The 14968-nt window shown below is 44.9% G+C and overlaps 1 protein-coding gene across 2 annotated transcripts in view; it reads left to right on the plus strand.

Moving 5' to 3' along the window:
* Positions 1-14968, plus strand: part of SLC9A7 (solute carrier family 9 member A7) — a 103354-nt gene that overhangs the window by 74586 nt on the left and 13800 nt on the right. Inside the window, exon 13 of one of the 2 annotated variants that reach the window (XM_083168758.1) lies at positions 10261-10320. The exons of the other annotated variant lie outside the window; for it this stretch is intronic. Coding sequence (XP_083024884.1) covers positions 10261-10320 — 60 coding nt within the window. The remainder of the gene's footprint in view (positions 1-10260; positions 10321-14968) is intronic. 2 annotated transcript variants of the gene reach the window in all.

Genomic DNA, 14968 nt, shown 5'->3' on the forward strand with positions numbered 1-14968 from the left:
CGCGGGGGGTGCCGCGAATTGCAGGAGGGGGGGTTGTGGGGGGGTGGATGCTGCGAATCGCGGGAGGGGAGGGATTGCAGAGAATCGCGGGAGGGGGGTCGCGGGGTGGGTTGCCGCAAATCGCGGGAGGGGGGTTACGGGGGCGGGGGTTGCGGCGAATCATGGTGTGGGGGGTGTGCCGTGAATCACGGGAGGGGGGGTCACGGGGTGGGGTGCCGAAAATCGCGGGGGTGTGTGTGCTGTGAATCGCGGGAGTGGGGGTTGCGGGTGGGGTGGGGGGGTGTGACGCGAATCGCCACAAGAAAAAAATCAACACAGAAAGGTCAACACATGTAAATGTTGACATAAGTGTGGCACTTCATTGGTGTCCATGTCGACACATGAGAATGAATATGAAAACATTCAAAAACTCATGTCAACCTTTTTCATTGTCGACCATAGCCATGTCAGTGTTTTCCATGTGCAATTTAATTCTGGAGCTGCCGCGAATCGCGGGGGGGTGCCGCGAATTGCGGGAGGGGGGGGTCGCGGGGGTGGGTCCCGCGAATCGCGGGAGGGGGGTTACGGGGCGGGGGTTGCGGCGAATCATGGGAGGGGGGGTCGCGGGGGTGTGCCGTGAATCACGGGAGGGGGGGTCACGGGGTGGGGTGCCGAGAATCGCGGGGGAGGTGTGTGTGTGTGTGCCGTGAATCGCGGGAGTGGGGGTTGTGGGGGGGGGGGGGGTGTGACGCAAATCGCCACAAGAAAAAATCAACACAGAAAGGTCAACACATGTAAATGTTGACATAAGTGTGGCACTTCATTGGTGTCCATGTCGACACATGAGAATGAATATGAAAACATTCAAAAAATGAAAAAAAAAACTTCAAAAACTCATGTCAACCTTTTTCATTGTCGACCATAGCCATGTCAGTGTTTTCCATGTGCAATTTAATTCTGGAGCTGCCGCGAATCACGGGGGGGTGCCGCGAATTGCGGGAGGGGGGGTCGCGGGGGTGGGTGCCGCGAATCGCGGGAGGGCGGGGTTCACAGGGGTTCCGGTGGGGGGTTGCCGCGAATTGCGGGAGGTGGGGGGTCACGGGGGGTGCCGCGAATGAATCGCGGGAGGGGGGGGGTGTGACGCGAATCGCCACAAGAAAAAATCAACACAGAAAGGTCAACACATGTAAATGTTGACATAAGTGTGCCACTTCATTGGTGTCCATGTCGACACATGACAATGAATATGAAAAAATTAAAAATAAATCTTCAAAAACTCATGTCAACCTTTTTCATTGTCGACCATAGCCATGTCAGTGTTTTCCATGTGCAATTTAATTCTGGGGCTGCTGCGAATTGCGGGGGGGTGCCGCGAATCGTGCAAGGGGGAGTCGCGGGGGGGTTCTTTTTGCCGCGAATCGCGGGGGGGGTGTTTTTTCTGCGATTCGCGGGAGGGGGGGTCGCGGGGTGGTGGTTATGCCGCGAATTGCGGGAGGGGTCGCGGGGGGGTTCTTTTTGCAGCGAATCGCGGGAGGGGGGGTCGCGGGGGTGTTTTTGCTGCGAATCGTGGTGGGGGTCGCGGGGGAGCGGGTGTTTTTGCCGCGAATCGCGGGAGGGGGGGGCGCGCGGGGGGGAGGTTTTGCCGCAAATCGCGGGAGGGGGGCGCTCACCTGGTGGCTGTGGAGTAGCAGTGCTGGGCAACATGGGAAGGCAGTGGGTGTCTGGCACTGTCTGTGGGCTCACTGGGCTGGTTCTCTGTCACATACCTCCCAACATGACCCTCTCCAGGAGGACACAATGCTCTGTTTCTATACTTCCCCTTAATGTATGATTGCCATCACCTGTTTTAAACAGGTTAATTTATCAGAAAGGTGTTCAGCACAGATGAAGGCAATCACACATTAAGAGGAAAGTCCAGGAACAGAGCGTTATAGACACAGACACCCACTTTGAGTGACAGATGTAGCCAAATATACACCGCTCGCCACGCTTCGGGTGGCCTGGATAGTGGGGGTGTTTTAGGAACACATTCACAGCAGCCATACAATACATCTGACACAGTAATGTGGACACCTGTTAAGTTAAACTGTGAATTTACTTTAATGATTATTAGTAATGATGACATGAACAATTACAAAAAATATTAACTGTAATAACGATAAATTATAACATATATGAAGAATAATAAAAATATTAGGAGTAATAATAAAAGATTAAAGAATGATTAAAAAGCAGTCACTGAGAGGCCACTGCAGTATCCTTTGGCAGTAGGGTCAGCGCATGTAGAATTTTCAAAAGGATTTTCTGCTCCCAAACTTCCTCCACGTCAACTTCTGTAGATAGGATTCTAAGTGATGTCTTGCGGTACCTCTCTGCCTTTTATTTTGCCATTTGGCAGCCCCCCACAGCCACTCAATGTTTTGGGTGTGTACCCCTGATTCAGGGGCCACAAAGTTGTAATGGTGATTCACCCTGCAATGTTCGTAGCCTGCCTGCTGCAGTTCTTGGGTATTATACGCCCTCCAGCAGTCGGAATATATTACGGACCCGGCAGCGACATTAACATTGGTGACAGCAATGAGGGTCATGGCGTCTCGGCTTTCAAATGTCAGGAAGCAGGCCCCTGTCTCCCTGCATATTCCGCCAAATACCAATTGCTGGGGCAGCATCCTCCCAACGTTATATATATCCTCTTCCCAAAGAGGCTCTCATTTTCCTCCACCACCATGCCAGGTCCTCCAATTTGTGTCTGCGGCTGGGAAAAGAGATCCATGGTGCAGGCCTCCCTCATGAGGCCGTTGTACTGCACCGTCGTCTTTATAGACATGTGCAGCTCCCTCTCACAGTACTGCACACACGTCAGCTCCTGTGCCCAAGAGTACACAAACCGGACCAGGGTCAGGAACAGTAACCGGCACCCGGGGAAACAGTGGTCCACTCGAACGCTGACCACCTTCCGGCAACACTTAATATGGCAGCGCCATGTCCCTTCCTTCACAGAGAGCCTCATCGGATGGCCGTTCATGCAAGTCTGCATAATGGGCAGCAATTGCTTTCGCTGAAAAAACAGCAAAGCCTCCTCTGATGTAGGCAGGGTGAACATGGACATTCTTTACCCAGATCTAGCAAGTGTGTTGTTATTGGCATGGAGTTGGAGTGAGCTCTGGTGATTTTAAATATCTGACTTTATTTATCCTAAAAAGTCTTCTTGGGAGTCTACCATAGAGTGTGCAGAAAATGTATTTCCTGGGCCGGAACTAAATGAAGTGCAATAAAAAGGTGTTGGTCTTTCTGCAGGAGGGTTTTGTTTTGGGATTAGTGCTGTCAACTTTGAGTGCAGATTTCAGCAATTTTAAGAAACTTTTCTCAGAAGATATAATCGGCATATTCTATAAAAATAATCGGCCCCTAGTTTGTCTTTTAGAACTACATCCCAGTTTATGCACCTGTGGGAAGTTAGGTTTAGTTTTTCTTTCACTTATTTTCTTGGTGCAGATTACTTTTATCATGAGAGTGATTAAACTACAACCATTATGGGTTAAAAGTCATTTCCTAGCTATAGTTGCTGTTGAGGAAAAATTACAGCCTTTTACAGAACCTAGAAGTGGTATTTTCATTCAATTTAAATCAATAAATTGACATTCTTTGTTAAATGCAAGGACAAGAATGGGAATTCAAGATTCCACTATACAGACGATCTCTAGATGGATCAGAAGACTCATTTTTTTTTCAATTAAAAACCAGTGGTCAAAGGATATCTGCAGGGCATCAGTAGGGTCAGCTGTATATTATGGAGTACTTTAAATTATCAACCCTTTCAATGCCAACATTGCTATGGGACATCCTCAATTTTCACTTAAAAGGACAGCATCACTCACAGTGAGTGTTCTTTTTTAAATACAAATACAGCCAAGTCAATCAATTGAAGTTGAGTTAAATATTGCACCCAAATAAAGGAGCGAGCGATACTGCCATTTTTAGCAGATATTTTGAGGCTCTTTCACTGCAGCCTTGACACGCAGAGGTTAAAACCACTGGCGGGTTAAGTTACTATATGGGCAATGTTCATATGGGATACCTGGAATTCATGTGGATGTTACTTTGACCCCATTCATGGCATCAGTATTTCCTGATGGCTGTGGCCTCTTTCTGCAAGATAATGCACTCTACCACACTCCAAAAATTTGTTCTGGAATGGTTTGAGGAACATTACAGTTCAACTTGCAAACACGACCTCCAAATTCCTCACATCTAATCTTGCATAATACAGAAAACTCCAAGCCTATATCACAGCAGCACAGAAGCCATGTTATCCCAGGTGACCAAGGTCGGTGCCCTAAATGTGGTGTTAGGGGAGCCACTCTATTCCATAACTGGGAGTTTGGTCGTATTAAGCTGCTCTTGCGTAAACTACTTGGATTCGTAAATACTTTGTTTAAAGTAAATGAGTTATAATCCTATCCATGCTTATTTCTCTGTTTTAATAAATGGAAAAAAGGCTCTAATAAGAAAGGTCTTATTCCATTGCTTACACAGTTATCCTTACATTAGCCAAAAAGCTTATTTTGATTCACTGGATAAGTAATAGACTCCTGACCCTAACAGATCTATAAAAAGACAAGGGAACAAAACCAAAGAGTTTTGCCGTTGTCCGGGTAACCAAAGGCCTCTCACTCCTCTGGTATCTCCGGCTTCCGCTCCACGCTACCACCCTCGTCCGTGACGCAGGCGGTTGCCCGGGTAACCAGTAGTCTCTCACTCCACTGGCTCTCCAGGCCCCTATCCTGCGAGACTACTCCCACTGCTGTCTGATACGCTGGCTGCCCGTCTACATCCGAGTGGTTGTCATGGAGACTAGGACGCCCCTGTAATACACATCAAAAACACCACTGTCGATACATTTGTGCTGATTGTATACATCTAAAACATCATATAAAAAATGCATACCTCTTTTGTGAAAACAGGCTTAAATACAGTGTTTCTTAAATAGTGACATTATTGCACAGTGTAGTAACCAAAAGGCTAAACCACTCTCCACACATTTAACCAAACAACTTCAAGCTAAACTAAAACAACACGTTCATGCATGTTGATATTAAAACTAAGTGGGACCACGTATCCACCTATAAAGTGCTCCAATAAAAGCAGGTTCAGTCTTATAGCCCTGCTCCTGTCCAGCTGTGTTACAGAATCTTAACGCAATCTAAAACATATTTTTCTTATAGTGCTATTTGGTGAATAAGTGGACCCTATAATGTGCTATCGTGATTTAAATGAACCATGTGTGATGCCGACGATGTTGACATCACCCATGGCTCCTCCCAATCATGCAAAGATGGGAGCCCATTATGCTAACATCTTGAATGCGTTTACCTCTATAGCTACCACACAAATCATGCATGTGCCACCCCGAATATCCAAAAAGTTTGGAATATATATATATATATATTGCCTATATTAGGTAAACACAACATGTCATTATGATGAATAAAGATATTTGCTTGGCAATCTTCACACCTATTTTGACAAATGTGCTTGGTACTCAATGGGTTAAAGGATCTTCTAATATCTGGGTGTACTATACCACAGGACATATTTCAGAGATCTTCTAGAGTCCATGCCTTGACCGGTCAGAACTTTTTTTGGCAACATGAGGAGAACCTACACAATTTCAGGTTTTAAGGTTATGGCTGAAAGTGACTAACTTAAATGGCCTCAACTTTGTGTTTGATTTTGAGATTTGTCTTTTTCCTATATTCCTGCTACATTATAACAAAGAAAGCGAAGTCTGTGCCCTCTAGCTTATTTTAACAGCCTTCCATTATTTCCAGATGATCAGATGAAAGCTCAGAGTGTGATGAACTAAGCTGATCGAGAAAGCACAACATGAGAGCTAAAGATCTCTGGAAATAATGGGGCCTACACACGAGGCGATTTCAGCCCATTTAGTCAGATCGCTTAGAAAATGACCCTACATCACTCCGTGTGTAGGGGCCATAGTGATTGCCAGTCTCCGGTAAGAACACTGGCCCTCACACATCACTTAGCACACATCGCTGTGCAGCACTGCCTGCTATCATGATTTATGAGCAATAGATACTATCAAGGTATACAATTAGAGGCCGTTTTCACTAGCTGAAAGTTTTGAGTAGCACATGTTATTGCATCTCTGGCGGCTGCTTATCCGTGATTATGGCTTTGTGTGATGGTTTTGGGGATAAAGACGGCAGCATCAGGTCTAAAAGGACAGCCCTCAGCGAACCTATTAGCATTGGTGATGTACTGATGCCAATTGGATAGCTCTCACTGAAACTGATCTCACTGAGACTCCAGTAATTAAGAATGTAAGCCTCCCACAGGTGGCTGTTGTGATATCAGAAATACACTACTGATCCTAGGATGTATTTCTCTCTGTATTTAATCTTCTATAAAGCAATGGGAGATAGAAATTTAAATAAAACCTTCTTACTACTAAGATTAGAATAACCCAGGGACGGCTGCAGGGAAAGTCAAACTTTTTATCTCTTGTAAACCACTGGCCCATGGTTTTAATCCTTCCGTACCAATATATAAGCCACAACTTTATGTACAAATTAAAAAGGCCTTGCTTTGAAAACGGGGAAGGCCTAATATTTTATTAATATAATGTGAGAGCCAGGAAGAGAAAATATTTTTATGATATCTACCTTGAGCAGGGCCGGACTAGCTACCGGGCACTTCTGGCAAATGCCAGAAGGTCTAATCTGGAAGCCTGGCCACTCCGCGCTCTACTCGACAGGCATGCTGTGAGATGGGGCTGGGTTAAGGTTAGTATACAGGAGAGTTTCAGATAGGGTTGTGGTTCAAAGCAGGGGTAGCATACTTGCCTAAAAGGTCTCTGGTCGGCCACCAGGATCCCAATACCATCCCATTGTGAGGGAACAAACCTGTGACGCCTGGTCAGCCCCATTTTGTACATTAATTGACACGGATGCTCGGGCTACAAGTAAATCTATAATTTGTTACTCAAAGATACTGGGAAACAGAAGGAGCTCCTATATATTAGGAGGTGTATCAAAAAGCATATTATGAAGAAAAGGAATGGTCTGAGAGTGTCTTTGCTCCATAGCGGCCAAAGGGCTGATGCTGGGTATAGGGTGGATGGTAGTTTTCGTTTGGTGCCCCATTATAGATATGGGCTGCTTTATGTAGCTTAACTTTATTTCATTATAAACTTACTCTCTTTTTTGGGTGTGCAGCGCTGGGTGTCCTGAGGATGCCTGCTCTGCCACTCCAGCACCCCCGGCGGCCGCAGTGACCTTGGCCAGTACCCACTGCACACCGGGACCACAGCTGGATGCCGAGGGGAGAAAGTTAAATGGCTCCCTGCCTCAGCTAACCACTCCAGTGAAGGAGCCTGCTGTGCTGCGTGGAAGCCAGGTCATCGCTAGTCCACCAGGGTGCAGGGATCGAGAAAGCAGTTCCAGCAAGAGGGACAGCCGGCAGGGGTCTCCACGCAATACTGTGGGCGGCCATTTCCCCTGCGGAATCGTTGGTAAGCAGAGGAAGGTATACTCTCCATGTTAGCTCCTCCCCCATCCTGTAGCTTGCTCCCTCACAGAGGCTTTCACCACCAGTTTACTCCTCCTACTCTACCTCTCTGCACAGGATGCGTAACAGTCATTGCGGCCGAGTCCACACTGCCTGCTGCTTCTCCGAAGTGCTTGGGCTCCTGTTCCCAGTAAAACTCTACTCCTTACCAGCCTACCAGCCTAGGATTTGGTTAGTTGAGCTAATTTGCTGTGGTCTAGGGTCATTGTGTCTGTTCCCACTGCAGAAAGGGGCTTGGGTTTCTATTCCAGTCTCTTTCTGCTACAGAGAACCAGTGAGGCGTATTGGCCAGTGGGGCGTATTGGCCGATACTCAACCTCAAGTCCTTAACTAAACTGCCTGCCTAGGGTTGAGGCGGGACATAGGTGGAGGAGGAGTCTGGGCTGCCTAGAGGCAAACATTTGATGCCGTGTCCTACCATCCACTTTAGACCCATCATCAGCCCTGTGTCTCCTATGGATTGCAAATAATTAAAAGGTCTGCACATAAATCTCATTTTTTTAATGAAATAGATTATACAAAACTTTTGCACATACACGGTTTATGCTGTGTAAGGCAACTTAGATTTGTGTTAGCTGTACAGCTGTAACTATTTTCAGAGGAAGTCACTGATCATATGGCTGTGTTCTTCAAACCAGCTGTGAAGTCTGACCGGGTAGGAGGGGGAGGGGGGACACTTCCTTCCACAGATCACACATCAGCCCTATATTTCTTCATTATCTTCTGTTGTGTTATTGCAGTCTGCCAGTCCCATTGTCCGGAAGTTTTCTACAAGTCGGCTATCCTGTGCATCACAAAGTGTTTTGGAAACACAAATCCCACATGTCTGTTGTAGTGTACAGATAAATATGTTGGGATTTGCTGGCAGTTGTTCTGATTGGAAACCGGATGCAGGAAATGATTGCAAACAAATATATATAGGCATTGCTGAAGTCTGTTTGGACGGTTACTTGTTCTAATCGGCTGTATCTCTACTGTGGCCGGCAGCTGACTTTCTTACATTTTCAACTCAGTTTATATTTCATATTTCTATTTTCCAATATCTCTTTTCAACCATACCACTCTAACCGAGGAAGCGTCATAAATATGTGGCTAGTGGCAGTTTAATATTAATGACTGATAATACTGCAGTAGCCACACACACTATTGCCACCAGCCGCCACAGTTGTTGGTCTTGTATAGGAATAGTACCTCTCACATTGTAACGTGTAAGCCCATTACGGCAGAACCTCCTTTCTTGTCATTGTGTGTAATTTGTGCCCTGATCCCCCACACTGTAAAGTGCTGCATAATATGTCAGTGCTTTTTAGAAATCAAAGACAAACCTAACCTCCAGTCAGTACCATCAGGTTGCTAATAGTTATTATGGTGGAACTGTGCTATAAGTTCTGTACACTGAGGGCTGATCTGAAATGGCAGACAGACGCAAACAAAATGTAACGCTGCGCATACACTTATGTGATCCGATACAATGCGGCATCGCAATGCGATGTACATCGCATCCGATTTTTCATCTTATGGTTCAAAAAGTGTCCTCTTCCAGCACCCGAGGTCGCACGCCATCTGTGATGGCACATCGGGTGCTGGAAGAAGGTGGGCGGCTTGCGATGGAGTAGCCTAGCGCTGTAAAGGAGCGGTAGCAGGGGGCAGGGCAGTGGCAAAATTTGAAACCCAGTGTTTTAAACTGTTTTCTTAATATACTGCCGCCATCCGCTAGTGCTCCATCATAGCGATACGATACTCTGGACTCCACCAGCCCTCCCTGAACCAATGCCACCAGAAGCACCCTCTTCTCCCCCTGCCCACCTATTGCTTTTAGCGATCGCTCCTGCAATTTGATAAGTATGAAGTGCAGCACATAATATCTATCGACACAACATTCAACCGGCGGGCCCGCCTCAGGAAACCCATTCGATGTGCATACAATTCTTCGCTTTATCACACAGATGAGGTCGAAATCGAAGGATTGGATGCAATATCGCCCTAGTGTATGGGCAGCGTATCATTGGTTATGAGGGAAAAAAAAAAGTATTTCAAGTGTTCACCACTTAAACTACATAGTGGAAGCCAGGGGTGGCCAAACCGGTTCTCAAGATCTACCAACGGTCCATGTTTTCCAGGTTACCTAGCTGGTGCACAGCTGTAGTCATTACTAACTGTCACATTTTAAAACATGCTGCATTCATTTCTACTATAGATCCACAGGTTGCCTGGAAAACATGCACCGTTGGTAGATCTTGAGGACAGGTTTGGCCACCCCTGGTGTAAGCCTACCATAAATGTTTGTGCAGACATTTGCTTTCAGCACCTTCCACATAAGTAAAGGAAGTTAAGGTGGAAGCTTTATGTACTGTATTCATAAGAAATGAAATGTAAAACCTGGAAATATATATATAAAGTTTGAACAAGCCTGCATTTACATTTATTGTGTATCCTCTTAAGCAGTGTTTTTCAAATCCAGTCCACATGCATTTCTCAGCAGCTCATATTCTCAGGACTTTTCATCTTGGTCTACTTCACTCGTTCAGTAATTATCCTACCTGTTTCCAAAGACTGAAATCCTGAAAACATGAACTGTTGGGTGGGTGCGTACGTATGTACTAAATTTCAGAAATACTGTATTAAACTGTCACTTTAAACCATTACCCATTGCACAGATTTCATTTTCATTTCATTCCTGTGCCATACCAGAGTTGGTGACCATGCCCCATCGTTGGAGAATCTGACCATTGGTCGTTGGCAGTATTTCAGGTGATTGGTTTCTGCTGTCTAAAATGAACACTGCAGATGGGGTGCAAAGCTTGGGAACTTTTCACCTGCTCTTTGTCTGTTCTTCTATTAAGCATACACCTTGTGTCACTGTTGCTTTCTGTGCACTTGTTGCTTTACATGTCATTTGTAACTTACTTGCCAGCTACACTTGTGATAACATGAAAGGAAAAGGGTGACCCATTCTTGCTGACAGATGTGGATCATGGGGTCGACACTAGTTAGTTAGACCCCAAAAGCTCAATGTTATCAAAAAGTTGACCTAAAAAAGGTCTACATGGCTATTTTTTTTCCCTTTTTTTTTGGTGTCCATGTTGACACCTGAGCACATATACCCCCAATTAGTATATCACGGCCTCTCGCATGGCTTTTGTCACTTGCTATGTTCTGGGCCAGGTTCCTCGCTTCATCCCCCCCCCCTGTGCTCAGCACACCTTACTATTACCACATGGATGGTCAACCTCTTGTCTATGTCCACATTGGGCATGTCAATCATATGGTGTTGGACTATTCACTGTCGACCTATCATTCAGATCCCCTTGCGGATTCTCAGGTAGATACACACTGCTCATTCCAGGGCGTGACACAGTTTTACAGGAATGTAATATAATAATATACACTGGAGACGCAGCAGGAGCAAAAGACTAATGAAACGCCAGCCACTAAGCCTTTCCTGTGAACTGTAAGCTTTTATTTTTAATTTGCATGAATTTTCACGTTTGATTTTATATATATAGATATAGATATATATATATATATATATATATATATATATATATATATATATATATATATATATATATATTTAACTACTAATATTTTGTTTTAACTGTTTTCTTCTCTAAACTGTTGCCAACTAGAACTTAGCCACAGCCAGTCGTCTGCATTACTTAAGCAAGTTCAATGTGAATAGCAGGCACTAGGGACATTTTCTAACTAGATGCACTCGGTAAAGAGCGATTAATTGAACTTGGCTGTTCCAACATTGGCTGGAGGCCCATGACATGCCCTTCAGATCACATAAACTTCTCTCCGATAGCTCAACAATGGAGGCTCTGTAATGAGATCAAGGCTTGCTTGTCTTAGCCATTGGAAGTAAAGACAGATTCAAATGGACTGTGTCATTCTGCAGCTGCCATCTGAGAAGAATAGACCAGTTCTATTTACTAGCCGATCTAAATCAAATAGCAAATTACCTTTCTCATGAGTGAACGATCTACAAAAGACAAACCATGTCCTGATGCTACTGCTGGCAATCTGTGTTACATCGTAAATTGTAAGGAAATCCAATGTACACCGCTACGTGCCATCTGAATGTGAGAATATAAGGCCATGTAGGGTTTTATTTTTGTATAGGAATATTTTCGTTATTTATCTTGAATGTGAATGTAATTTACATACATACAAGGAAAGGTCTGTATCTATGACCAATCAAAAGCCTTACTTTCTGGTGTATATAAACCATATATTTTACTTCTTACAGCAATTAAATAATATACAGCTGTAAAATATTTCTTCCATTTCAAATAATAATAATTAAATTTGACCATTCAGTTATAACTTATGATCCAAGGGAAAATACTCTTGTATTTAGTGCAGTCTCAATGCTTCAAAGTGCAAAAAGACTTCAATTGTCTGTAACCAAGGGGAAGATTTATCAAAGCTTGTAAAGAGTTGGGAGAGTGATAAGGAGGTGATCTGTTGGTACTTTCTATCAGTCTATAATATGAAAGGTAGGATCTGATTGGCTGGTGCTTTTATCACCCCCAAACCCACTATTGTCTAGCAGTTCTGCAGTAAGTAGAAGTGAGGGGCAGAACCACAGTTTAGAGATGTACCAGAAGTAGAAATGCTTACTCATCAAATAATACAGGGTTCTAAAAAGAACCGTTCCATTTATTATTCAGAACAGTAGAAAATAATTGGGCTTCCACTACTGACCCCAGTGTTCCTTTATTCATCTGCCAACATGGAGAGAGTGCTTTATTTTAGAGAAGATGTAAAATAAAGACCAGGAATTATAGTCATTTACAACCATATAAACCAGGGGTTCCCAAACTTTTTGGAATCACAGCACCCCAGAATATCAGAACGTTTTTTCATGGCTCCCCTTGACCAAAACCTCATTAAGAAAGTCGGAAAGACGAATGGTACACATTTTGTGCATACAATCATTCGATTTCTCCGACAGATGAGGTCGAAATCGAAGGATTGTATACAATATCTCACAAGTGTATGGGCAGCATTAGAAAGTGACTGAGTACTCGAAAGTCAGGATTAACAGTTACAAATCATAGGGCGTTACTAAATAACATAGGTAAATTTATAACTTGGAATTTTTATGTTAGACCTAGTTTAAAAATTGTGAGACCGAGGGTAAAATTCCGAAGGTGGGAGTTCTATTGACGATGGGATGTAGCAACCAATCAGATTTTACTTATTTGTTGGCACCTTATGTAGCACTTTCTAGAAGATAATAGAAGCTGATTGGTTACATATAGCAAAATCCCATCTTCAATAGAACTCCTGTGTTAGTGAAATTATCCCCAAGGATCCAATCTAGGATAAGCTTCCTTTGATCCAATAGTTGCAACTTCTTCTTTAGTATTTGTGTTCTAGCTAAGGTTACTGTAATCCCCATTAGGTGTAGCCTAGACATCTCTATAAAAAGAAAGCAAGTAACTGCATAATATGACTTACTAACCGCTATTTAGTTTGCATTTTGTGTGGGTTTTTTAAGACTAATAACGCAATGTAACTTTCTGCACTAGTAAATAAATGGCTTTACTTCTATAACCTTTGTATGCTTTTTCTCAGCATGAACCAGTTCACTAAACTGTTAAGGTGCGTACACACGGCTGCAATTATGCATTAAATCGCTGGCAAAATGGTCGCTCAGTGACCATATTGCCAGTAATTTAATGTGCAGCCAGCGATAAATGGCTGGGAGCGCGCTCCCGCGGCCAGCGCTTCATGGTCGCTGGTCGCAGGAGCTTGCTCCTCAGATTCTGCACAAAATTGCAGGTCGCTGGTGCACAAAGCACTGTGTACCAGCGACACTAGCCTCCTGCGCCGCCCGGGTACCCGCCCACCCGCCTTGTCACTCACCGCCTCACACGGAGACACGGAGCAAGCCCCTGCTTCTTGCTCCGGTCTTCCAGCGCGCCGCACACAGCAGCAGCTCCGATAATGAAGCCCACTACTACACAGCCGCACTATCCAGTAAGTGCATAGGCTGTAGTAGAGGGCATTGGTGTCGGGCAGCATGATTATGTTCATGCTGCCCATCGATGGTGATTTGCACCATCGGTGGGCAGCATGAGCATTACCATGCTGCCCCACACCAATAGTATCTGAGCAGATTTAAAATGAAGGGGGCATTGGTGTCGGGCAGCATGATTATGTTCATGCTGCCCATCGATGGTGATTTGCACCATCGGTGGGCAGCATGAGCATTACCATGCTGCCCCACACCAATAGTATCTGAGCAGATTTAAAATGAAGGGGGCATTGGTGTCGGGCAGCATGATTATGTTCATGCTGCCCATCGATGGTGATTTGCACCATCGGTGGGCAGCATGAGCATTACCATGCTGCCCCACACCAATAGTATGTGACCATATTAAAAATGAATGAATAAATAAATAAATGAATAAAATTAATAAATGAATTTTTTTTGTGGTGGGAGGGGGGGGGGGTTGGGGCAGTGGGGACCGGTGGCAGGGGCCACACGGCCGTCTTGTGCCCCCACACCCCTGGTGGGAGCGGGGCCCTAGCGGCTGCTGCCGCTAGATTATCCTGCCCCTACAAAGATGACCCCTGCTACATCTGTAGGTACTTGTGGATTATCACGGCTCCCATCGCATGCCATCACATGCCAAATGTAGTGGCATGAGATGGCATGCGATGGGATTCGATTTTAGCCGATTTATGGAAAAACCGCATGCGATCGCATCGCATACAAACAAATCGCATGCGATGCGATTGCACCCAATTTTGCACTGAAATGCATCCAAATGCATTGAAATGTGTAGGAAACATGTGAAATGCCCCCAAATGTCATTTTTCATAGTGTACCACCCCCACTATCAACGTCAACACGAAGCGTGGCGAGCGCAGCGAGTCCTGCGAGGGGACGCGGACACCTGTGAAGCCCGCGAGGGGATGCGGACACCTGTGAAGGTATCCGCGTCCCCTCGCGGGGCTCGCCATGCTTCGGGTTGATAGTGGGGGTGGTACACTATGAAAAATGACATTTGGAGGCATTTCACATGTTTCCTACACATTTCAATGCATTTGGATGTATTTGCGATGCGATTTTTTTAGCATACGATGGCCATCGTGGGAGCCGTGATACTCCACAAGTACACCATATACAGACTTCCCACAACCCATGTCAATCATAAATGAATTTAAATAGAGGGTAAAAAAAATCTAGTCAAAATTGCTAGCAATTTTCAGGGAAATTGCTGGTCCCTCTGAAAAACTGGACACCGAGCAATATATTACTCAGCAATATATTGCAAGCAATATATTGCTAGCAATATATCTCCCCTGTGTGTACACAGCATTAGAGCTTTTATTACACTTCCCTCCAAGGGGCATATGTAAAGTTCGACGGGTGCAGGAT

This window comes from Crinia signifera, chromosome 2 (assembly GCF_055691185.1).
Source record: "Crinia signifera chromosome 2, ASM5569118v1, whole genome shotgun sequence".
NCBI classification, from domain to species: Eukaryota; Metazoa; Chordata; class Amphibia; order Anura; family Myobatrachidae; genus Crinia; species Crinia signifera.